The 25,596-nt window shown below is 43.4% G+C and overlaps 1 protein-coding gene across 1 annotated transcript in view; it reads left to right on the forward strand.

Moving 5' to 3' along the window:
• The first annotated feature begins 249 nt into the window (after window positions 1-249).
• Window positions 250-25,596, forward strand: part of LOC132887227 (mucin-2-like) — a 36,886-nt gene continuing 11,539 nt past the window's right edge. Inside the window, exons 1-11 of the mRNA XM_060922722.1 lie at window positions 250-320; window positions 4,232-4,330; window positions 4,422-4,484; window positions 4,576-4,644; window positions 4,729-4,800; window positions 4,903-4,977; window positions 15,726-15,815; window positions 16,017-16,088; window positions 17,290-17,340; window positions 17,595-17,666; window positions 17,784-17,892. Of these exons, the coding sequence (XP_060778705.1) occupies window positions 4,257-4,330; window positions 4,422-4,484; window positions 4,576-4,644; window positions 4,729-4,800; window positions 4,903-4,977; window positions 15,726-15,815; window positions 16,017-16,088; window positions 17,290-17,340; window positions 17,595-17,666; window positions 17,784-17,892 (747 nt within the window). The 5' untranslated portion in view covers window positions 250-320; window positions 4,232-4,256. The remainder of the gene's footprint in view (window positions 321-4,231; window positions 4,331-4,421; window positions 4,485-4,575; window positions 4,645-4,728; window positions 4,801-4,902; window positions 4,978-15,725; window positions 15,816-16,016; window positions 16,089-17,289; window positions 17,341-17,594; window positions 17,667-17,783; window positions 17,893-25,596) is intronic.

A 25,596-nucleotide genomic window follows, 5' to 3' on the forward strand; every position in this document is an offset into this window, starting at 1 on the left:
TACATCCATGACATAAATCTATAGAAATATTTCATGGTTGTTTCTGACATGAGAATGCAAACCTAAAGAACCTGTTAAACATCACTGAACTAAAATTTACTCTTGATGGAAGAGACAATAGTGTAATACTTTTAATGAGAAAGTTGATTAATTAATCTCCCTAACAGAACTGACACACCAAACTCGCCTGTCAGGTTTGAGGTGTATGATAACATACTATTTTAGATTATCGTCCCTCCCTTTGGCGTAAGGTGGAGGTTAGTGAACAGAAGAAGGCACATCGTTGTTATCCGTCTGTCACTTTGGATCGTGAGAAGCAGGTGAGTGTAATTAATAGGTAGAATATATATTGGTTTAAAATTGTGTATACATTCTGTATACTGTGCACAGTTTGTTCATGAGTTAAATCATTATTTAGCCATTATTTGCTTGTGTTTAATAGTGTTGATAATGTTAGATTCAAATGGTATTGCTGGATGAGTACTGAAAGATCAATGTCTTTGGACAAACCTGAGCAGATACGTTGAAAATTATTGAATCAGAGGGTAATTGAGAGAGCAACCCATATTTACCAGTAAATCTATTAAAAATGCTAATGGAAAAAAAGAGAATATAAAATTTTAAGCTATAAATTTTGCACGTGACTATATAATAATAGCAGTAAGAGATTTAGAGTTACGTTCTGTAGTATAGAGATGTTTATTAGACTGAACAGCTTAAAGTTTTAACTTGAAACAAAATGTTTAAAGGAATAAGTCAGACTTAAAAAGATGAAGAAAGAAAGAACCAGTCATACACCCCATAGAGGAAATGGTGAGGATAAAGGCATTCAAATGGGGGTGAATCATAAGGATAGGTTGTGTCAGTTCACACCCATGCAGTGAGATTAAGAGAACAATTGCTACAGCAAGAAAAATATTTGTGACTTGCCACAAAATATGAATGGTATCAAGCTTGTAATTAAGTTCATGAACTCCCTAAAGCACAAACTGTTGCATGCAGCAAATGCCAGAATCAGTATTTGCTATACAATGACTTAACTCCTTGAATTTTCAGTTTATTGTCCAGTTACTCATCTTAAAGCATTTTATTCAGTAACTACCATGATTTATGCATTAAATATTACTAAAAAAAAATGGTGTGTAGTTACAAGAGTGATAAATGTAATGCCTAGACTTTTCATAGGACTGGGTGATATTTAAAGGGGTGACCATTAACAGGGACTCATTATGAAAAATACACTTTTTTAGCGTTTATGTACATAAATCTAGTTATCTGGAGCTCACAAACTCTGAAATAAGAGACAACCCGGTCAGTTTCTTTTGTGCTGCATATTTCAGAAAACATGAGCTTCAACAAGCTGTTCAGATTCACTTCCCCTTTCTATGGGGGGGCATTAGAATAAGCCCACCCCCTCATCTGAGTATCTCCACTCATGGCATGAGATCTGCCCTTGTGCATGAACATTCATGAGGAAAGTGGTACTTGATTAGCTGGTGGAACGGGGGAATCATTGTGCTTGTGTTTTATCCTTGTGGTATTTTGACCAAAGCATGTCACAGACATTTCATGAAAGCTAGACGGCCTTTTGATTTCATAAAATCAGTGAAATTTAGTTCCTCTGAAATGTGGTCATTGTGATATGTTTACTTCTGTAATATCTCACAAAATATCAGGCTATTCTGTGGCTGGGAAGTTATTTAATTTGAGGGGATTAAAGCAAATAATGTGCATGAAATCGCTCGCTTGGCGCAGTCAAGCAGACAGAGGAAGTCCGTGTGCGCATGCGCAGGTTTACCTCCTTCTTCTTTTGGGTTTTACGGCAGCTGGCATCCACAGTGTTGCATTACTGCCATCTACAGGTTTACCTTTGAGCGTGCACTGACAGTTCCATCATTCTATCACTAAACGAACAGCTGATCACACCGAGGTGCTTGCTGAGCGCCCATATTTATTAGTTTGGTCCTGCATTTCCTTTCCTTCTTATATAACATAAGGTCTTTTCTTCTCACTTTCCGTTACTGTAGTTGGTCTTTCATGTTTCATTCACACACTCACGTCCTCCATTTTTCTCTCCTGTTTCAAATTTGTATCCCACAGTGCCTTGTGCGAATGGGGAAAGCCCACCACGTGATGCATGATGTAGTATCTTGAATTTGGTCATGGTGAAGCAGGAAAAAATAGCAGAGAATTTAGGGCCATGTGGAGATAAATTCATTAATTGTTCTATTTAAAAAAAATAATAAAATTGGAAGTCTGTGATTTGAACTCAGTAGCTTTTGGTCACTAAACAAAAATAATTGGGTGTCAGGGAAAATTATTTTTATGACCAACACTTGAAATATCTGAAAGGCAGTCTAGCTTTAAGACCTCAGGTAACTGTGTCAACTTGTGGAAGAGGGGTTTAATCTGTCACCTTTAATTTAAAAGTTCAGATTTAGAATTGCCAAACCAACTCCAATGTGCTGGCAATAATTCTGTCGTTAAAACAGGTCAGCCAGTTGCACTGATTAACGACTGAAACTTTAATCTCAAATTTATTGACACAATATCTCATTTTCTTTATGTGCCATCCTCGTGATTCTTGAGAAGTAAACAAAGTCATGCAGAAAGTCTTGAAGAAAATGGCCAGTTCTCAAGAAATGTAATAAGTTTAACACAGATTTCTTCACAATGTTTGGATTGTGAGACAGGAGTCACAACAAAAGTGGTGACTTTGTTTATTGTCCAAGTTAGCAGTGAAGCTAGACACATTTTCTGATTAGTTATGATAACACTAAAATGGCAGTGCATTGGTTCAAAAAATATTTTTTTTGCAGGGTGTTCTTAAAAAAAACCCTCTACAATTCCTTGCATGCATTTCTCACAGCTAGAAACAGGAAAATGGTTTCCTTGCTCCAGGTTAAAGTTGAGATTATTACTATACATCAGAGGAGCTGAAGAAGAAAAACAAAATTTACAAAATGGTGATAAAACTAGGAAGCATAAACTTTATACCATGAGACAAGTTTGCATACTGAAATTACATCGAGCCCAAAAGTCCCTTGAATGATGGGTTTTTTTTTTTTGTTGTTGTTCCTATTATTTTGGCTACTGTGTTATTGTCCTACCCCAAGACACACTGAGTCCCTATATACTGTAAAGTATAACTGTGAATTTGCCAATTGTAACATGGACACAGGAAGAGAGTCACTGTACTGATTAAACTCCACCCATTCTGGGCTGTTTTTCTGCACTGGCTCGATCTGTTTCTCTTCCCCTTTACTGCCTTGGCTTATAAATTACAGCACGTTTTAAACACTGACTCATTGTCATCCTTTATTGAAATGTTTCTTCAGTCAACAATACCCGATGTATCATTTACTAACTTTAGATTTGCTAACAAAGTCTTTGTGTGACAGTTTTACTGAAAATTTATTAGTATTCTGTAATCGTGACTTTCCAAAGCAGTTTAAGAATGCTGGTTTTATGTTTATTTACAATAGATTTTTATAACAACTACAACATAACTATATCATGTTATAGCAAGCAGAAAGTAAAGTTTTGCTGAACAATTTAAATGACAGTAATACCAAGACCAACAACTAGTTTTAAAAAGAAAGAAAGAAAGAAAGAAAGAAAGAAAGAAAGAAAGCCAGGAGGTCTCAGGAACTTGAAAGAGCTCTTAATGACATCATCAATGATGCTTGTGGCAAACTAGAACATGCTAGAACTTGTGGAGTCCATCATGAAAAACCTGTTTTGACAAAACGAATCTTCTGTACATTTGATTCTTTGTTTTCACAGAAATAAACTGGCTTCAAATTGTACTCCAGTAAGACACTGCAATCACTCATGTCTTGTTCGATTTTCTTTGTGTGTGACTGCAGAAATTCATGATGTAATTTACAGTGTCAGAAAAAAAGGCTTTCTAAATGTAAAAAATGGATTTTTGGAACCAGAAATGAGAGTGTGACTTTGAGGGGATGGATTATACTTGTTCATATTATGATTTCAAAATCATTTATGTTCATCTAACTTCCACTAAAAGCACTGACCTTAAGGTACCTTTAATTGCTATCTCGTGACTTTTAGCAACATAACTTTCAATTGTTCGTATCTGAACAGTTTTTTTTCTTTTTCTAAAATAAATGGCACACAGGGACCTTAACTAAGGGGTCAACTGGGTAATAGGGTGTGGGGTTTCAACTCAGACCCTTTTCCCCAAGTGTATTCAGACCATTGTATTCAGTTCTTCAGGTGTGAGTCCTAGCAATATGATCAGGAAGAAAGGTCTGCTACAAGACAACAGCTGGATTAAGAAAGATGTAGAAGAAGATGAACCAGTAGAGTAAGACACCACCCAGACACACACCCAAATACCATCATGAATGAATAACCATTAAACTGTCACTCATGCATACATCTCACTCAATTTATAGTGATGATCCTAACTATGGCAAAGATGTCTTAAGTAGCCTTAAACCATGGACCAGCACTGAAAGGTAAGCAGTAAAAAGATGCAGTAATCATAACTAATATTCATTTCTGTGGCTAATTTTTTCTCCTTTCTTTCTTGATGTATTTCCACAATAGCAAGTCGACATACACGACACAGAGCAACACAGCAAACTTAAACACCTCCGTTACCACAACCACTAAGAGGTACTCAACACTGTCTGATCATGACCAACTGATACACAGATTTTTTTCTTATCTCTGTTCAGAAATTCATAACTTATATTGTAGGTTCAGTGAGAGTGAGGACTTTACAAATAAAAGCACCAGTCCTACTGCCACCAAACCCCCGGTCCCTGAAAAGTAAGCTACACAATGCACAACACAGGCACAACAGATGCACAACACAGCTTCAAAATATTCCTCGGTATATGAACAAGCTAATTTTTTTCTTTATTTTTGTAGGAAAACTGTACTTACATCACCATCGAACACTTTTACAGCTCGGGTGTTCTCTGGTGCAAACTCAAGCGAAAGACTGTAAGTGAAATAAAAAAAAAAACAAGCAAAAAACTGAGTCCCACTGTGTTTTCATGATAGTATATACATACATAGCGTACAGTATACATACACTTATTCACATGAAATGTTGGGCACACATTGGTGTGAATACAATAAAGCTGCACAGAAAAAGAAATCATAATATTTAAATCCATAAAAAATGATGTGCAATGAAATGGAATGATGCAGGAAAAAGCACTGAACACAGTAAGAAGCCTAGCTGATTGCACTAATTAGTTCTCTTAGCTGTGCCAATTTGAATCAGTGGGTTCACCCACTGTGTGGTGTGGTGGTGTAGTGGCTAGCACTGTCGCCTCATAGCAAGAAGGTTCTGGGTTTGAGCCCAGTGGCTGACAGGGGCCTTTCTGTGTGGAGTTTGCATGTTCTCCCCGTGTCTGTGTGGGTTTCCTCTGGGTGCTCTGGTTTCCCCCACAGTCCAAAGACATGCAGGTTAGGCTAATTGGTGGCTCTAAATTGTCCATAGGTGTGAATGGTTGAGAGGAGAAAATCTCTATTATAATCCAGTAGAAAGCAACGGGAAACCATTACTGTAATTCTCCTCTAGAAACTTTGATGGCTGAGGCCGTCCGAGTGGACCTGCCATCAGGCAGAACACTGAAGAAGAAGATTACTTCTGCCAACTTAGTTGGATGAGGTTGTGTTTTTGACTCTGTGTTTGTTTGTTTGTTTGTTTGTTTGTTTGTTTGTTTGTTCCCAACATAACTCAAAAAGTAACAAACAGATTTTGATGAAATTTTGAGGAAAGATGAGCCATGGGCCAAGGAACAATTGTTTAGATTTTGATGCAAATCTGGATATGTATGCAGAACCACTTTTTTTTTGTCTATTCCCAACTCGAATAGAACTTGAAAAGTAGTGAATGGATTTGGATGAAATTTGGTGAACAGCTTTAGTATTATTCCAGGTTTAAGTGATTAGATTTTGATGTTGATTATACGTGGCTTGGCAGAGATATGCACTCTACCAAGTGCCCTTCGAGTTTTATATATAAATATATATATCAAAGTCCCTCCCACACCAGGACCTGGTCTTCCCAGGCGGTCTCCCATCCCAGTATTAACCAGGCCCTTAAGGCACATTGGGTGGCACTGATCTCCACTTCTATAGCCCTCAGCCACTCCATTATATAGCTAGGATTAAAGTGGGAGGCTAGTCCTCTGGTTTGACTCCTCACCAAATTTAGACTCCTCCTCTGTATTGCAGCGTGCCTTGCAAAAGTATTCTTCCCCTTGGTGTTTTTCCTGATTTGTTGCATTGCAAGCTGGAATTAAAATGGATTTGGGGGGGGGGTGTAAAACCAGAGCAGGTGGGTGGAGCACAGAAGCACGGCAGGCCAGAACTGAGTTCTCAGAAACTTTTATATTTTACGATGTATATGTGGCTTTTCAGCTCATTCACTCTCTCACACGCACACACACATGCATTCTGGTCGGGAGAGAGCTCCCTTTCTCTGCTCTCTCTCTCCTTTTATAGGGCGCGGTCACTGGGGGAGACACACAAACACAGGTTAATTCACATCAGGTGCAGTGATACTACCACCTACCTTTCCTACCACCCCCCTCCATTCACAGACCGACACTTGACCACACCCCCACTGCCACATACCCCCACTGCCTGACTCAGGCCGGGGAGCTGTCCGGCCTGCAGCCGACAACACCCCCCCCCCCCCCCTTGGCGGGAGAGGAAATCCGCCACGACCATCTGCGCCCCCAGCCTGTGGACCACCTCGAATTTAAATGGCTGAAGTGCCAGATACCAATGGGTGATCCGCTCGTTAGCATCCTTTATGAGGTGGAGCCACTGCAGGGGTGCATGGTCCGAACAGAGGGTGAAAGGGCGCCCCAGCAGGTAATAATAATAATAATTATAATAATACATTATTAGGTAGTAGCGGAGGGCGAGGACTGCCCACTTGATGGTGAGACATTCCTTCTCTATCGTGCTGTATCTGCCCTCGCGCACCGACAGCTTCCGGCTGATGTACAGCATGGGATGTTCCTCCCCCTCCACTTCCTGGGACAGAACAGCCCTCTGTCTGATGCATCCGTCTGCAAAACAAAGGGGAGAGAAAAGTCAGGGGAGTGTCATAGTGGTCACCCACACAGTGCAGCCTTTACCTCAGAGAAAGCCTGCTGGCATTGCTCCGTCCACTGGACCGGATCTGGTGCTTCCTTTTTAGTGAGATCAGTCAGCGGGCTGGTGACGTCCGAATAATTAGGTATAAATCTACGATAGTAGCCAGCTAGCCCCAGGAACTGTCTCACCCCCTTTTTGGTCTTGGGCCTAGGGCAGGCTGCAATCGCTGCTGTCTTATTAATTTGGGGATTCACCTGCCCATTGCCCAAGTGGAAACCCAAATACCATACTTCCACCTGCCCAATCGCACATTTCTTCGGGTTGGCTGTGAGACCCGCTCGCCTCAGCAACCTAAGGACGGTCCTCAGGTGTTCCAGGTGCCACGGCCAGACATTACTGTAAATAATGATGTTGTCTAGGTAGGCGGCCGTGTAGGTGGTGTGGGGGCGGAGGACCCTGTCCATAAGCTGCTGGAACGTAGCAGGCTCCCCAAACAGCCCAAAAGGAAGTGTGACAAACTGGTGTAAGCCAAACGGTGTGGAAAAGGCCGTTTTCTCTCGGGATAGAGGAGTCAAGGGGATCTGCCAGTATCCCTTTGTCAAATCCAGTGTCAAATAAAAACGAGCCGTGCCTAGTCGATCGAGCAACTCGTCAATACGAGGCATTGGGTATGCATCAAATTTAGACACCCCATTGACTTTTCTGTAGTCCACATAGAACCGGACCAACCCGTTGGCCATGGGAACCAAGACCACTGGGCTGCTCTAGTCACTGTGGGACTCCTCGACGATGCCCATTTCGAGCATGTCCTCAAGTTCTTCCCGAACCACCTTTTTTTTTGTGTTCGGGCAGTCGGTAAGGGTGGCTGCGCACTACTACCCCCGGGGGCGTCTCAATGTGGTCTTCTATGAGGTGGGTGTGGCCAGGCATGGGTGAGAACACGTCAGAAAATTCTGTCTGCAACTGGGTGACCTCCGTGAGCTGGGTCGGGGAGAGGTGGTTTCCACAGGGGACCGGGGGAGTGGGCGATGTAAATTTTCCCTTTTGGACCTCCGGCCCCAGCTCCACCTTCTCCGGAACCACCAACACCAGCGCCACGGGGACCTCCTCGTTCCAACGTTTTAGCAGATTGAGGTGGTAAATCTGTAATGCCCCACCCCTGTCCATTCGCCTCACCTCATAGTCGACGTCCCCGACTCACCATGTGACCTCAAAGGGTCCTTGCCACCTGGCGATCAATTTGGAGCTCGATGTGGGCAACAACATGAGTACTTTATCTCCTGGTGTGAACTCCCTAAGCCCCTGTCGTACAGACGGACTTGACGTTCTAGGGTCTGCCGCAAATTCTCCTGGGTTAGGCGCGTGAGTGTGTGGAGTTTGGTGTGCAGGTCAAGAATGTATTGAATTTCATTTTTACTAGTTGAAGGTCCCTCCTTCCAATTTTCATGTTGCACATCCAGAATGCCACGCGGCTTACGCCCGTATAATAATTCAAATGCGGAGAACCCCGTGGAGGCTTGTGGGACCTCTCGCACTGTGAATAACAGGGGCTTGAGCCATTTATCCCAGTTACATGTGTCATCACTTACAAATTTTATAATTATATTTTTGACTAAGCCATCCGTTTGTGGGTGATACAACCCCGATTCCAAAAAAGTTGGGACAAAGTACAAATTGTAAATAAAAACGGAATGCAATAATTTACAAATCTCAAAAACTGATATTGTATTCACAATAGAACATAGACAACATATCAAATGTCAAAAGTGAGACATTTTGAAATTTCATGCCAAATATTGGTTCATTTGAAATTTCATGACAGCAACACATCTCAAAAAAGTTGGGACAGGGGCAATAAAAGGCTGGAAAAGTTAAAGGTACAAAAAAGGAACAGCTGGAGGACCAAATTGCAACTCATTAAGTCAATTGGCAATAGGTCATTAACATGACTGGGTATAAAAAGAGCATCTTGGAGTGGCAGCGGCTCTCAGAAGTAAAGATGGGAAGAGGATCACCAATCCCCCTAATTCTGCGCTGACAAATAGTGGAGCAATATCAGAAAGGAGTTCGACAGTGTAAAATTGCAGAGTTTGAACATATCATCATCTACAGTGCATAATATCATCAAAAGATTCAGAGAATCTGGACGAATCTCTGTGCGTAAGGGTCAAAGCCAGAAAACCATACTGGGTGCCCGTGATCTTCGGGCCCTTAGATGCCACTGCATCACATACAGGCATGCTTCTGTACTGGAAATCACAAAATGGGCTCAGGAATATTTCCAGAGAACATTATCTGTGAACACAATTCACCATGCCATCCGCCGTTGCCAGCTAAAACTCTATAGTTCAAAGAAGAAACCGTATCTCAACATGATCCAGAAGCGCAGACGTCTTCTCTGGGCCAAGGCTCATTTAAAATGGACTGTGGCAAAGTGGAAAACTGTTCTGTGGTCAGACAAATCAAAATTTGAAGTTCTTTATGGAAATCAGGGATGCTGTGTCATTCAGACTAAAGAGGAGAAGGACCCGAGTTGTTATCAGCGCGCAGTTCAGAAGCCTGCATCTCTGATGGTATGGGGTTGCATTAGTGCGTGTGGCATGGGCAGCTTACACATCTGGAAAGACACCATCAATGCTGAAAGGTATATCCAGGTTCTAGAGCAACATATGCTCCCATCCAGACAACGTCTCTTTCAGGGAAGACCTTGCATTTTCCAACATGACAATGCCAAACCACATACTGCATCAATTACAGCATCATGGCTGCGTAGAAGAAGGGTCCGGGTACTGAACTGGCCAGCCTTAGAAAACATTTGGTGCATCATAAAATGGAAGATACGACAAAAAAGACCTAAGACAGTTGAGCAACTCGAATCCTACATTAGACAAGAATGGGTTAACATTCCTATCCCTAAACTTGAGCAACTTGTCTCCTCAGTCCCCAGACGTTTACAGACTGTTGTAAAGAGAAAAAGGGATATCTCACAGTGGTAAACATGGCCTTGTCCCAACTTTTTTGAGATGTGTTGTTGTCATGAAATTTAAAATCACCTAATTTTTCTCTTTAAATGATACATTTTCTCAGTTTAAACATTTTATATGTCATCTATGTTCTATTCTGAATAAAATATGGAATTTTGAAACTTCCACATCATTGCATTCCGTTTTTATTTACAATTTGTACTTTGTCCCAACTTTTTTGGAATCGGGGTTGTAAATGCTGGTGCGGATCGGCTTAATTCCCAGTGTGCATGACATGAAAGTAGTGCCTTGATGAGTCAGAATCTCTCTGGGGATTCCGACTCGGGAGATGACGCGGAAGAGCGCTTCTGCAATACTACATGCTGAGATATTACGAAGGGGTACTGCTTCCGGATATCGCGTTACATAGTCCACCAGATCTAAAATAAAGAGATATCCTCGTGCTGACCGATCTAATGGCCCGACGAGATCCATCCTAATTCTTTTGAACGGGGTCTTGATTAATGGCAGAGGGAGCAAAGGTGCTTTTGGAATGGCTGCGGGATTTACTAACTGGCATTCGCGACATGCCGTACATCACCTACAGACATCGCCGCGAATCCCTGGCCAATAGAACCGGGCCATTATTTGGGCTAGTGTCTTATCCTGCCCCAAGTGTCTGGCCATGGGATTAAAGTGAGCCACCGGGAATATGAATTCCTGGCAGCTCTTTGGGATCAAAAGCTGGGTTATTAGATTAGATTAGATTAGATTAGATTAGATTAGATTAGATTAGATTAGATTAGATTAGATTAGATTAAACTTTATTGATCCCTTTGGGTGGGTTCCCTCAGGGAAATTAAGATTCCAGCAGCATCATTACAGATAAACAAAGAAAAGAAATAGAGAAAACTTCTAGAGAAATTAAAATAAATTAAGTATTTACATATACAAATATAAAAAGAATAAGATATGGGGAAGAGAGGAAGGGGGGAAAGGTGATGAGAAGGGGGGGCGATGGCAGGAGAGATATTGCACTTTATATTACACATTATATTGCACATTGTCCGGTATTGCTTATTGTTAGGCTAGGCTACTGCTCCTTCCCGTCCTCTGTCCTTCTGTTTCCCCTCCTCCTCCCCAGAGAGGAGTTGTACAGTTTGATGGTGTGAGGGACAAAGGAGGTTTTAAGTCTGTTTGTCCTGCACTTGGGAAGAAGCATTCTGTCACTGAACAGGCTCCTCTGGTTGCTGATGATGGTGTGCGGAGGGTGACTGGCATCGTCCATGATGTTCAATAGTTTGTCCATAGACCTCTTCTCTGCCACCATCACCGGAGAGTCCAGCTTCATGCCGAGCACAGAGCCGGCCCGCCTGATCAGTTTGTCCAGCCTGGATGTGTCCTTCTTGGATGTGCTGCCCCCCCAGCACACCACGGTGTAAAACAGGACACTGGCAACCACAGACTGATAGAACATCCACAGGAGTTTCCTGCAGATGTTAAAGGATCGCAGTCTCCTAAGGAAGTATAGCCTGTTCTGTCCCTTCCTGTATAAGTGTTTGGTGTTGCAAGTCCAGTCCAGCTTGCTGTCCAGCCACAGCCTGAGGTACTTGTAGGAATCCACAGCCTTCACCTCGACTCCCTCAATCAGAACTGGTCGTGACCTTGGTCTGGACCTCCCAAAGTCAATGACCAGCTCCTTGGTCTTCGAGGTGTTGAGCTGCAGATGGTTCCTGTTGCACCACACAACAAAGTCCCTCACCAGGCTCCTATACTCCTCCTCTCTGTCGTCACTGATACACCCAACGATGGCTGTTTCATCGGCAAACTTCTGAATGTGACACAGCTCCGAGTTGTAGCAGAAGTCCGCGGTGTACAGGGTGAAGAGAAGAGGGGCCAGCACCGTGCCCTGGGGTGCTCCGGTGCTGCTAATCACAGTGTCAGACATGATGTCCTTCAGCCTGACATACTGCAGCCTATCAGTGAGGTAGCTGGAGATCCAGGTGACCAGGCAGGGGTCCACTCGCATCCTGTTCAGTTTGTCCTGAAGCAATGGGGCTGGATGGTGTTGAAGGCACTCGAGAAGTCCAAGAAGAGGATCCTCACTGTGCCATTTCCCTTATCCAGATGCGAGTGGGCTCAGTGTAGCAGGCAGAGGATGGCATCTTCCACACCGACACCTGCCCGGTATGCAAACTGCAGACAGTCCTGGGCATGTTGTACCTGGGGTCTGAGGAGGCTGAGGAAGAGCTGCTCCGTCTACATCAGATGTGAAGTGAGTGCCACCGGTCAGAAGTCGTTCAGCTCACTGGGCCGATTCTTTTTGGGAACTGGAACGAGACATGATGTCTTCCGGAGGGTGGGTACTCTCCCCAGCTGCAGGCTTAGGTTGAAGATACGTTGGAGTGGTTCACCCAGTTCAGCAGCACAGGTCTTCAGTAGTTGGGGATACACCTTGTCGGGGCCTGCTGCTTTCCTGGGGTGAAGCTTCCTCAGTTGACCTCTGACCTGGTCTGTAGTAATGCATGGAGGAGTCTGTGTTGAGGTGGGGGAGGAGGTGGCTGCTGTGATGACTGGGGGGAGGTGTGTTAAGGGAAGAAGGAGAGATGGCTGCAGTGAGAGAGAGGGTGGGGGGGACGTGGGCTGGTTGAACCGATTGGTATTGGTTCCTTGGTTTGAGTATCCTGCATCACTCAGTATAATCTATCTTTAATAATGGAGAAATAGGGAAAGGACGGTGTGGCGTTCGGCTGGAGAGTTTGACCATCGATTACTCTCACTTGGTCAAATGCATGACACAGAGTCTCGTCTCACAACTGCTTTAACGGGAAATCCCCAAGGGAATCCCTGAGAGAGGGAGGAGGAGCAGGCTGCTCCTCACTCTGACACGGTGATGACATAGACTGCTCTGTGACAGCCGCTCCCGCCAAAGCCACTCCGGGACCTCCCCTCACTAAACTATGGCAGGCCCCACTCTTCACTAGATGCGCCATTAATTCCCCAAATCCCGGCCAATCAGTCCCCAGAATTATCGAGTGGGTAAGGTGAGGATTAACCACCCCTTTACTCTAAATTTTTCCCCTCAAAATAGAATGTGGACTGACACTAAAGGGTAGTTGTGAACATCCCCGTGCACACACAACACCTTCACCAATTGTGCTCTCCCCATTGCCTCATCTTGCACCAGGCTTTGGTGGATTGATGTCTGATTTCAGCCGGAGTCCACCAAAGTCTGATATGTATCCCCTTGGATACTCACTGGTATGCGATACGCTCCGGCCCAATCGAGGGCGGTCTCTGGCGCGTCGGGGATCCAGACCACCACGCCCACCTCCATCGCTGAGCACTGATGCTGGAGGAGCCCCGGTTCCCCGCAGTGCCAGCATACTGTCCCAGGCTCTCCCTCTGCACCGGTGTTCCAGATATCACTCACCTGAGGGGGAGAAGACACAGACAAGGAAGTAGAAAACAGGAGGGCACCATGGGTGCGGGAGGCCGGCTGGGGTGGAGCCGGCCCCCGCCTCCGCGGTGGGGGAATGGGGTGAGGACGGGGAGCAGAGAGAGAGAGAGAGAGAGAGAAGAGAGGGGAGAAGAGGAGACACGCTGTCCTGCCGTCGGGATGGTCGCCATATGGTCCTCCGCCAGCTCGATTGCCTGATCCAGCGACACTGGGCAATGGCACTGGACCCACTCCGCTATTCCTTCCGGAAGTCGGGGAATGAATTGTTCCAGCGCCACCAGGTTGATGATTCCCTTGGTGTCGTGGTTGTCGGCCCTCAGCCACTGCCAGCAGGTGTCCTGGAGTTGCTGGCCAAAAGCGAACTGCCGGCCAACCTCTTCCAGGCACAGCATGCGGAAGCGCTGCTGTTGCTGTTCTGGAGTGCGACCAACACGTTGGAGGACGGCCCTGCGGAGGTCCAGGTAGACCAGCCGGCTGTTGGCGGGGAGCTGCAGCGCGGCCAGCTATGCTTCACCCATTAGCAGGGGGAGGAGGCACTCCACATGCTGTTCCACCGGCCAAACCCACGCCTCCGCCGCCTTCTCAAAGAGAGCGAGGAAGGCTTTGGGGTCATCATGTGGACACATCTTCATTAGGGTGAGGTGGGGAGGGTCTGCAGTGGTGGTGGTCATGGACCCCGCCAACATGAGCAGGTGCTGGAATGCCTGGTGATCTTCCTGCTGCGCCAGCACTATGGCTTCGAAGCGTTGTTCCTCCTCCTTCCAGAGGGCGATCAGCGCCTGGTGCTGGCTCTGTTGGGCTGTGGCGAGGTCATGGACCAGGTCCTTGAAGGGAGAGGACTCCATGGGGCTGTCTCCTTCTGCGCTCTGTTCCTGGGTTTCAGCACCACTGTAAAACCAGAGCAGGTGGGTGGAGCACAGAAGCATGGCAGGCCAGAACTGAGTTCTCAGAAACTTTTATTTTTTACGATGTATATGCGGCTTTTCAGCTCATTCACTCTCTCGCATGCACACACACATGCATACACACATGCGTTCTGGTCGGGAGAGAGCTCCTTTTCTCTGCTCTCTCTCTCTCCTTTTATAGGGCACGGTCACTGGGGGAGACACACAAACACAGGTTAATTCACATCAGGTGCAGTGATATTACCACTTACCTTCCCTGACTCTGCCCTTCATTCACAGACTGACACTTGACCACGCCCCCGCTACCACAGGGGGTTAGCACCATTTGATTTACACAACATGCCTACCACTTTAAAGGTGCACATTGTTTTTTTTATTGTGACAAAAACAATACTTAAGATGAAAAAACAGAAATCTCGAGTGTGCATAAGTATTCACCCCCAAAGTCAATACTTTGTAGAGCCACCTTTTGCTATAATTACAGCTTCAAGTCTCTTGAGGTATTTCTCTATTAGCTTAGCACATCTAGCCATTGAGATATTTGCCCATTCCCCAAAGCAAAACTGCTCCATATCCTTCAAGTTTGATGGGTTGCGTTAGTGCACAGCAAAGTGGTAGGCATGTTGTGTAAATCAAATGGTGCTAACCCTCCAAAAATCCATTTTAATTCCAGCTTGTAATGCGACAAAACAGGACAAACATCAAGGGGGATGAATTCTTTTGCAAGGTACTGTAGGTACCATTTTTATGATGGTCTTTGGTATGACCCGACCGCAAGTAGAACTCACAACCTCCCAATCAACACGTGTGTGTGTGTGTGTGTGTGTGTGTGTGTTTCATAAACAAAATACTTTCCTAATTAGATAGGAGGAAACTTGCAGGAGGAGGAAACTGAAACTTAAATGATATATAGTTAATGGCAGTCCAGCAATAGCAGACTCACCTCATTTTAGTTTTTTACCTTTACACATCAGTGCAGGACTCTAGGTCCACTATTCTTCAGCTTCCTGATCATGCTTCACATCTCTTTTGGAAACATTACCCACTGAAGCTTTTACCTCTCCTGTGTAAATTGTCTTTCAGTATAAAACAAATCAGGTTTCTGGCTAAGTCAGTAAATGAGTCTATTTATTTATGACCGAGAATAAAATTAGAATCCCTATTCCTCAATCAATTACAATTACTTCAGTCAGGTAAGTATTCACATCTGAGGCTGAGTAAAGGGTTACTTAAAACATTCTTACTATTTTTATATATAGAACAAAGGTAAGATTATGATAAAATTACCCTTGCCCCATACAGAAAGTCAACAGAGACCTACACAACCTCAGAAAAAACCTATCCTTCCTTTACAAGCAAAACAGAAACCTACTCAACAAACCTCAATCAAAGGTAGTATAATTTATATTTATCCAAATATTGTCATGTTTAGACCTTTCAAAACTATTACTATTGCTAGAACAACTGAAAGCAAAGTTAAAGCTTCTACATGAAAATAATTTGAAGCTTTTATTTTGATCATTTTCTGAAAATCAACACATTCAATGAAAATTACTCTGTCAAAGATCGCTAAGAACTGTTTTCTTTTTTCAGTTCTGCCATGAAGGAGCTTGCTGATGATTTGATTCCCCCTATGTCTCCCAGCATTCAAACAAACCCTACCAGGTGAGATTTATATGGAAGCATGCACTTATTGTCCACTTCATTAGGAACACCTGCTCGTTTATGCAGTTATCTAATCAGCCAATCATGTGACAGCAACACAATGCAAAAAAAAAAAAAAGGTGATACAGGTCAAGAGCTTCAGTTAATGTTCACAATCAACATCTGAATGAGGAAAATGTGATCTCTGTGTCTTGGCATGGTTGTTGGTGCCACATAGGCTGGTTTGAGTCATTCAGGATCTGCTGATCCTGTGAGTAGAGGGTCTGCAGGCTGAAAACACCTTGTTGGTGAATAATAATAACTCAAATAATCACTCTTTACAACCATGGTGAGCTTAAAAGCATCTCAGAATGAACATCAATCCTTGAGGTGGATAGGCTACAACAGCAGAAGACCACATCAGGTTCCAGTGTCCAGTGTTTTATTTCTTAATCTTCAATTGTTCAGCTTTGATGAGCCTGTGCCTACAATATCCTCAGATTCCTGTCAATTTTCCTCTGATCTCTCTTATCAACAAGGCGTATTCTATCCACATTCACTGGATATGAGCAATCGTGCACTCTGATTGGCTACTCTACTACTAGGCTATCAGCTCATATACTGTGAGTAGAGAAAAACAAAATGGCAGAGTGTGCTGCTGAACCAACCGAAGACGAAATAAAAACTCTACTCAAAAAGAAAACCCCCAAAAATAGAAAAAAAAACCCCAAAAGCAATAAAATATGGAATAAAAGCATCTGATGGTAGGAACGTATTTTTTTTTCAAGAATTATTATTATCGCATTTTTCACAAATTGTTACTGTCATTTTGCCAGTTTGCTTACATTCTAAGCTGAAATGATTTTGTCAGATGTTTTGTATAAAGCTTTTATCTATCAAATTTGCAAAAATAAATAAATAAATAAATAAATAAATAAATACATTTTTAAAAATGCTCTGTTTCTCAAAATCCAGTGAATGTGGATAGAATAAAACAGTTATTCCACTCAATCTTGTCATACATGGATTATAGACAACTCAGTGCTACGCTCCTCGTCGACTATCAGCTCATGTATGACTTGATTTCATGGAATAATTGTTCATTATTTCCATCATGCATTCTACATACAATTAGAGTCATAAGGAAAGTCCAGCATGTGCCTTAATCAACCATTTGAATTTAATCAGAACTCCTCTTATCATTCTCTTTTCATCCCCAAAGGAGTCCTTTGGATAGGAGTTATAATACATCTCAGCAAATAAACACTACTGAGTAAGTTTGTTAAATACAAAATATATATTTTTAATCGATGATAATGACTATAAATGTGTGTGATGAATAAAGTTGTTCTTTCTTTCTTTCTTTCTTTCTTTCTTTCTTTCTTTCTTTCTTTCTTTCTTTCTATTAAATGTACATGTGGAATTACATAAATTATAGCAGAAACATTCTTACCAATAAAAACAAATTGTAGAGCCTGTTAATTTACATGATTACATATCTCTTATTTTCTCTCTCCCTCTGTACAGAATTGCAGTTAGCCCCACTGTGAAAGTGATTTCACATGTATCCCAAACACCAGCACCTTCAACACCATCCAGGTCAGAGTGTGTAGACTCAGTCCCAGAGGAACTAGTCAATATAAAATAAAATAAAAATAAAATACAATTCACAGGCCCTTTATTGCTCTATCTGACTTGAGGGTTGTGTCTCTACAGGATTGTCGGTAAAAGGGATCTCTGCTCATTCTGTGCTAAAAGCATTACTGAAGGAGAAAGGATTATTTTGGATGACCTTCAAATCTTCAGTCACACATTCTGCTTCAAGGTAATGTAGATCGTGCAGTTTGGCATCTTTCTAGGCTCATCCTTTAGACAAATCTCACACTTAGGCTGATTTTCTTACATTCTCTTTTGAATATCTTACATACTCTGTATACTCTTTTGATTTGAAACAATAAGGCTTGACATTAAGCTCTTCTTCTTCTTCTTCTTCTTCTTCTTCTTCTCCTTCTTCTACTTCTCCTTCTCCTCCTCCTTCATGTTTTCCTCCTCCTTCTTCTTCTGCTCCTCCTCCTTCTTTCCTCTTCCTCATTCATCTTTTCCTCCTCCTCCTCTTTCATCTTTTCCTCCTCCTTCTTTTTTCCTCCTCCTCCTCCTCCTCCTCCTCCTCCTCCTCCTCCTCCATCTTTTCCTCCTCCTCCTTCTTCTTCTTGTTTAAAGCAAGATTTCGCACCATTTGGTGCATTACTGCCACCTACAATATACAATCATTCAATGATTCATATCTCCTCATATGTCCAACATATTTCATCTTCTGTCTCCTCATCAATTCTTCTGGTTGCATTTCCTCAATTAGTGATTTGGTCTAGATGTTCACCTGTTAGATAAAGATAATGATTCAGCCTACAGTGACTTGGGTAATGGGGGTATTACTTGATAATTTAGAACAGTAGTTCCTCCAACTCTTTCTTTGTTGTCTTGATTACTTTCCTTGATAATGCCCTGAGATATTTATACTGAATAAGGTTATGTACTTCTGACAGCTTTATCATGTTCTTTATTCCACCAAGGGACTGTTTTCCTCTCCCACCCCTTACTTTGTTTAGGAATAACTACTGTGGCTGCAACAGATATGCAGGGTGTCAGAGATTCATTCCATTCATCTACTGAATCATCCTTAACTCCTTATTAAAAAAATCACATAAACTTCCAAATGTTTCCCAATCAGCTTTAAAATATTAAACTTTCCCACTAAGCCAGCAGCCTCAGTCTTAAACTTCTATCGAAATAGATCTAAAGTTTGAAAGTGATCACTACCCATGTTATTTGAATCTAATACCTACCATTCACTCTTAACTGCTAATTCTCCAGACATGATCATTAAATCGAAACATGATTGAGTGTTTATATTTAATTGAACTCTTGTTGGTTGGCCATCATTCAAGATACCAAATTAAATTGATTTAATAAAGCCTCCATGACCACTTCACTTCCCAAAAGATCACCATGTGCATTAAAATCTCTGGTCCAAATAACTGAGGATCATACTTGCTTCATAATAACCTCTATTTCAGTCAAATATGGTTTATAAAAAATGACTACTATGATTCTTCTCATTTTACTCCAGATCTCTGTAACAATACACTCTAGATCAGTTTATATTAATATTGTTCTCTATTCTATACCATTTCTTATAAATATTGCACCCCCCCCCCCGGCCTATCAGTTTTGTCTTTGCATATAGATGCATAACCTGGGATAATAAAATCTAAACAACGTTGATGCCATGTCTCCTGCACACATCCATCCATTATCTGTAGCCGCTTATCCTGTCCTACAAGGTTACAGGCAAGCTGGAGCCTATCCTAGCTGACTATGGGCGAGAGGCAGGGTCCACCCTGGACAAGTTGCCAGGTCATCGCAGGGCTGACACATAGACACAAACAACCATTCACACTCACATTCACGGTAAATTTAGAGCCAGCAATTAGCCTAACCTGCATGTCTTTGGACTGTGGGGGAAACCAGAGCACCCAGAGGAAACCCACACAGACATGGGGAGAGCATGCAAACTCCACACAGAAAGGCCCTTGCCGGCCACTGGACTCGAACCCAGGACCTTCTTGCTGTGAGGCAACAGTGCTAACCACTACACCACCTCTCCTGGACACATATTATTTAAAATTCAAATTCACAGGTAACAACAAATCTTTTAAATTCTTGCACATTCCCAACTAAACTCTGAGCAGTCCATTGTAAAAAAATGAGACATCTACTAGTTTCCTACCTTTCTGCTTCTTTCACCATCTCATTACATGCCTTTAGCAGATACTTTTATCTAGAGTGATGTACAAGATACCCAGAGCAGCCTAGAGAGCAATTTTGGATTAGGTGCCTTGCTCAAGGGCACTTCAGCCATTCCTGCTGGTCCAGAGAATTGAACCAGTGACCGTTTGATCCCAAGGCTGCTTCTCTAACCATTGGGCCATGGCTTACCTGGCTCTGTGTGACTCCACAACTACCCTGCTGCTTTTTTTTTTTAATAATTTGAATTAGTGACTCAGGTGAGATATTAACTTGTATGTGGGCAGCATGGTGGTGTAGTGGTTCTTGCTTTGAGCCCAGCAGCTGGTGGGGGTGGGCTATCTGCGTGGAGTTTGTATGTTCTTCTTGTGGATTTCCTCTGGGTGCTCTGGTTTCCCCCACAGTCCAAAGACATGCGATTAGGTTAATATGGGGCAGCTTTGGGCTGAAATGAGCTTGAGCGAGGCACCAACCCCCCAACTGCTCCCTGGGTGCTTTAGCATAGCTGCCCACTACTCTGGGTGTGTGTGTGCTCATTGATCACTTGTGTGTGTGCGTGTGTGTTCACTGCTTCAGATGGGTTAAATGCAGAGAGGAATTTGAGTGTGCATGTTACAAATAAAGGCTTCTTCTTCTTCTATATATCTTTTGGCAGAATTCCATACAAGCTTGAAAACATCTGATCTATTCCTTGTTAGTTTTAATCTAGTTGGCACATCTGTAATAAATTTTTTGAGAGTTAAGCCATCACTTGGAGGAGCGTGCGCAATTTGGACTCTAGCTGCCTACGTGGCATACTGTATTTCTGTGCAACAGCTACTTTCTTCACAGCTTCTGTTATGACAAAATCCTCATTAGGTCTAATGCGTAGGACCTCCATAGCTTTAATATAGAGAATTCACCCTTTAAATGCTGCACTGTTCTCTCCACCACAAATACAACAGCACAATGCTCTTCATTGAATGCACTCACCATACACATGATCCCTACCACATTTACCACATTTTCTCCTGCCGTGACAAACTGCAGCAACATGACAAAATTTCTGATAATTATAACAGCGAAGTGGAAGTTTAACATACTGTCGCCCAAACTAATTCTTTGAGGGATTGTATCTGCATTGAACATCAATAAAATAGTTTGGTTTTTGATTTTATTCAAATTTCTCATCACCTGGAAGTGTTTAACATCAATGACCTGTCCTTCTTTAATTTTCCACACAAGTTCTGATGTCTTGATTTCAGTGGGGACTCCACAAATCACACCTTTAACCCTACTGTTTTCTCCTGGCACATAAACTTCCACTGCACATTTATTCAGGAATTTAAAGCTATACAACCTTTCGATTTCCTAAAATTGGTGAAATTTAGTTCCCTCTGAAATGCGGTCATTGTGATATATGATTATTTCTGTAATATCTCACAAAATATCAGTCCATTCTGTGGCTGGGAAGTTATTTAATTTGAGGGGATTAAAGCAAATAATGTGCATGAAATTGCTCGCTTCGCACAGTCAAGCAGAAAGAGGAAGTCTGTGTTTGCATGTGTAGGTTTACCTTCTTCTTCTTCTTTTGGGTTTTACAGCAGCTGGCATCCACAGTGTTGCATAACTGCCATCTACAGGTTTCCCTTTGAGCGTGCACTGACAGTTCCATCATTCTGTGGCTAAACGGACAGCTGATCACACCGAGGTGCTCGCTGAGCACCGATATTTATTAGTTTGGTCCTGCGTTTCCTTTCCTTCATATATAACACAACGTCATTTCTTCTCGCTTTCTGTTACTGTAGTTGGTCTTTCACGTTTCATTCGCACACTCACATCCTCCATTTTTCTCTCCTGTTTCAAATTTGTATCCCATAATGCCTTGCACAAACGGGGAAAGCTCACCACGTGATGCATGACATAGTATCTTGAATTAGGTCATGGTGAAGCAGGAAAAAATAGCAGAGAATTTAGGGCCACATGGCCCTAAATTCATTAATTGTTCTATTTAAAAAAAAAAACTAATAAAATTGGAAGTTTGTGATTTGAATTCAGTAGCTTTTGGTCCACTAAACAAAAATAATTGGGTGCCAGGGAAAATTCTTTTTATGACCTACACTTGAAAAATCTGAAAGACAGTCTACTTTTAAGAGATAAAGCTTTCCTTTGCTGGGTTTCCGATTTACAAAACATGAATAATTTTCCATTCACGAGAGTTTTTGCAAAAATAGAAAAGTTCATATTTCTTTTCCTAATGCTTTTACAAGTTTAATTAGATTTAGCACTCTTGCTCCATCACCTTTGTTCAGTCTGATTATTACCTTATATTCTTCATTGCTGACTTTTCTCTCTTTCGTTTGCTGAGACTGTTCTTCACTGCCTGTACTTGATTTATTCCTCTCCTTCTACTTTCTATTGACTTAGATTTAACCAACTTCTCCACTCTCTTTCATACTGTCAGTATACCCCACCCATCTGATGGCATACTATGAGAAAACTCATACTAGCACCAACCCCTGATACCAGACAGTTTTCAAACAGGGTCCTTGCTCTCTCACCACTTGGTATTGCCACATCTATCACCACAGTCTTGTTCTTCCATTTGTCCCCCGCTACCATATCTGGTTGATTAGCCCTTATCAGTTTGTCTGTCTGGATCTGGAAGTCCCACAGGATCATTCTCAACCACCTTTGGTGGTGTGTATCACTTTGACCTTGGGACTTCCAGTCCATACTCGGCACAGATGTTTCTGTACACTATGCCAGCCATTTGGTTATGATGTTCCATGTACGCTCTTCCTGCTAGCATCTTACACCCTGCTGTTTTGTGCTGGACTGTCTCAGGGGCATCTTTGTACTGTCTGCACCTGGGGTCCTGTCTCATGTGGTAGACCCCCACCTCTATCAATATTGTGCTTAGGGCTTGTTCCTGTGCAGCTATGATTAGTGCCTCTGTGCCATCTTTCAGGCCAGCTTTATCCAGCCACTTGTAGGATTTTAACATCAGCGACTTCTTCTATCTGTCAGTGGTACATCCCATGCAGTAGTTTGTCTTTCCATGATAATTCCTCTTGCACTTCTTTCTCTGGTTTCTGCTGCCTGAGGTATTCACTAAGCACTTTATCATTCAGGGCCATCTCCCAGATGTACTCATGGATCTTTGTTGTTTCATCCTGGAAAGTGGCTCTGATCCTCATGAGTCCTCAGCCTCCTTCATTCCTCTTAGCATACAGCCTCAGGATGGTGAAACCCTCTATGCATTGTCAGGAGTTTTCTTGTCCTAATGCCGGTGGCCTGTAATGCCTCCTTCAGCCAGCTTATTATGTGAGCAGGGTATCTGGTGAGTGGTGGATTTTTATATATATATGCACACACATACTGTATATATACAGCTGGATAGTACAGTGGTAATGCTCACTGACTACGATGCGGGAGATTGGGGTTCGAATCCTGGTCAGGGCAAAACATCATCCAGTAAGGGTCCTTAGGCAAGACCCCTCATGATATATCAGCCTACCTCAGGAATGAGTGAAGACATAACTGATAGAGTCATATGTCTTCCCGGGTCAACAAGGTCTGCGTCAGTTGCTAGGGAACCAGGGCAAACTGATGAGAAATGTTCTACTGGAACAAGACATCATGGAGATGCTTGGACACAAGGTGGGCTTGGGACATAACAAACAGTATCCACCATAGAAGAGACAATTAGAGGCCAAGATAAAGGCAGCATGGAGAGAAGTTAGCCAGCTAGCTGGGAACATGGTGAATAAAGGGGCACCCAGGAAGTACAACTCACTCTCCATACCAGAGGCACTCGAAACTGCCAAACAGCGATTAGCAGCTCTGGCCACCTGGTTGACGAGATACACCAAGGAGGGAGAGGCCAGGAGAATAAACAAGCTGTTCTCCACTGAACAGCCAAGGTGTACAACAACCGGTCAGACCCACCAAGAGCTGAGGTGGAAAAATACTGGAAAGACATATGGGAAAGAAAGGCATCACACAACACCGATGCCCAATGGTTAGTGGACCTAAGAGCTGGAAACCACAGCAACCTCCCAGAACAAGAACCAGTAACCATCTCAATGGCAGACGTCCAAGAAAGAGTGTCAAAGATGAAGAGCTGGACAGCACCAGGCCCCGATATGATCCATACGTACTGGCTGAAGAAGCTAACTGCACTCCATGAACGCCTAGCAGCACAGATGAACCAGCTGCTGAGGGATGAGACCCATCCAGAATGGCTAACCCATCCAGAATGACAGTTCTAATCATGAAGGACCCCCAGAAGGGATCCATCCCATCCAACTACCGGCCAATTACCTGTCTCTGCACAACATGGAAGGCCCTGTCAGGCATCATTGCGGCAAAAATGAGTAAGCATGTGGCTCAATACATGACCGAGGCACAGAAAGGGATTGGCAGTAACACATGGATACTGGAATGTCTGAATGTACCTTCATCCAGAACTCAATGGAAATGTGGAAGACAACCCTAGAGGCCAACTCAAAACCCATTGCCCAAGTCAACATCAAGTGCAGCATATACCAAGGAGATGCGCTATCACCACTGCTGTTCTGCATAGGCCTGAACCCCCTCAATCGGATCATCACGAAGACCAGCTACGGGTACCGATTCCGTAGTGGGGCAACAATCAGCCACCTGCTCTACATGGATGACATCAAGCTGTATGCCAGGAACAAGCAAGAAATAGACTCGCTGATCCACACCACCCGGATCTACAGCGATGACATAGGGATGTCATTCGGATTGGACAAGTGTGGCCGGATGGTCTCAAAGAGAGGCAAGATGATCCAGACTGAGGGGATTGACCTACCAGAGGGCAACATAGGTGATATCCAAGACAGCTACAAGTACCTTGGCATCCCACAGGCTAATGGAAACCATGAAGAGGCCACAAGGAAGTCAACCACAGCCAAATACCTCCAGAGAGTAAGGCAGGTCCTGAAAAGTCAGCTGAATGGTAAGAACAAGGTCCAAGCCATCAACATGTATGCACTACCAGTCATCAGATACCCTGCTGGTATCATAAACTGGCCAAAGGAGGAGACAGAAGCCACAGATATCAAGACTAGAAAGCTCCTCACTATGCATGGAGGGTTCCACCCCAAGTCCAGCACCCAGAGACTATACACTAAGCGGAAAGAGGGAGGCCAAGGGCTAGTGAGCGTCAAGACCACGGTCCAGGATGAAACATCGAAAATCCAAGAATACATCAGAAAGATGGCCCCAAAGGATGAACTGCTAAGTGAATGTCTCAGGCAGCAGAACCCTGATGAGAGCGCAGAGGAGGAGGAGGAACAGACAACCTGGAAGGACAAACCCCTACATGGCATGTACCACCATCAGATAGAGGAAGTGGCTGATATCAAGAAATCCTACCAGTGGCTGGATAATGCAGGACTGACAGACAGCACAGAGGCACTAATCATGGCAGCACAAGAACAGGCCATAAGCACAAGAGCCATAGAGGCCAGGATCTACCAGAGTAGATCAGACCCAAGATGCAGACTGTGCAAAGAAGCCCCTGAAACAGTCCAGCACATAGTAGCAGGGTGTAAGATGCTAGCTGGATCAGCGTACATGGAGAGGCACAACCAAGTGGCTGGGATAGTATACAGGAACATCTGCAACCAGTATGGAATAGAAGTACCCAAGTCCCAATGGGCCATACCACAGAAGGTGGCTGAGAACAACAGGGCCAAGGTTCTGTGGGACTTCA

The sequence above is a fragment of the Neoarius graeffei genome, chromosome 5 (assembly GCF_027579695.1).
Source record: "Neoarius graeffei isolate fNeoGra1 chromosome 5, fNeoGra1.pri, whole genome shotgun sequence".
In the NCBI taxonomy this organism is placed as follows: Eukaryota; Metazoa; Chordata; class Actinopteri; order Siluriformes; family Ariidae; genus Neoarius; species Neoarius graeffei.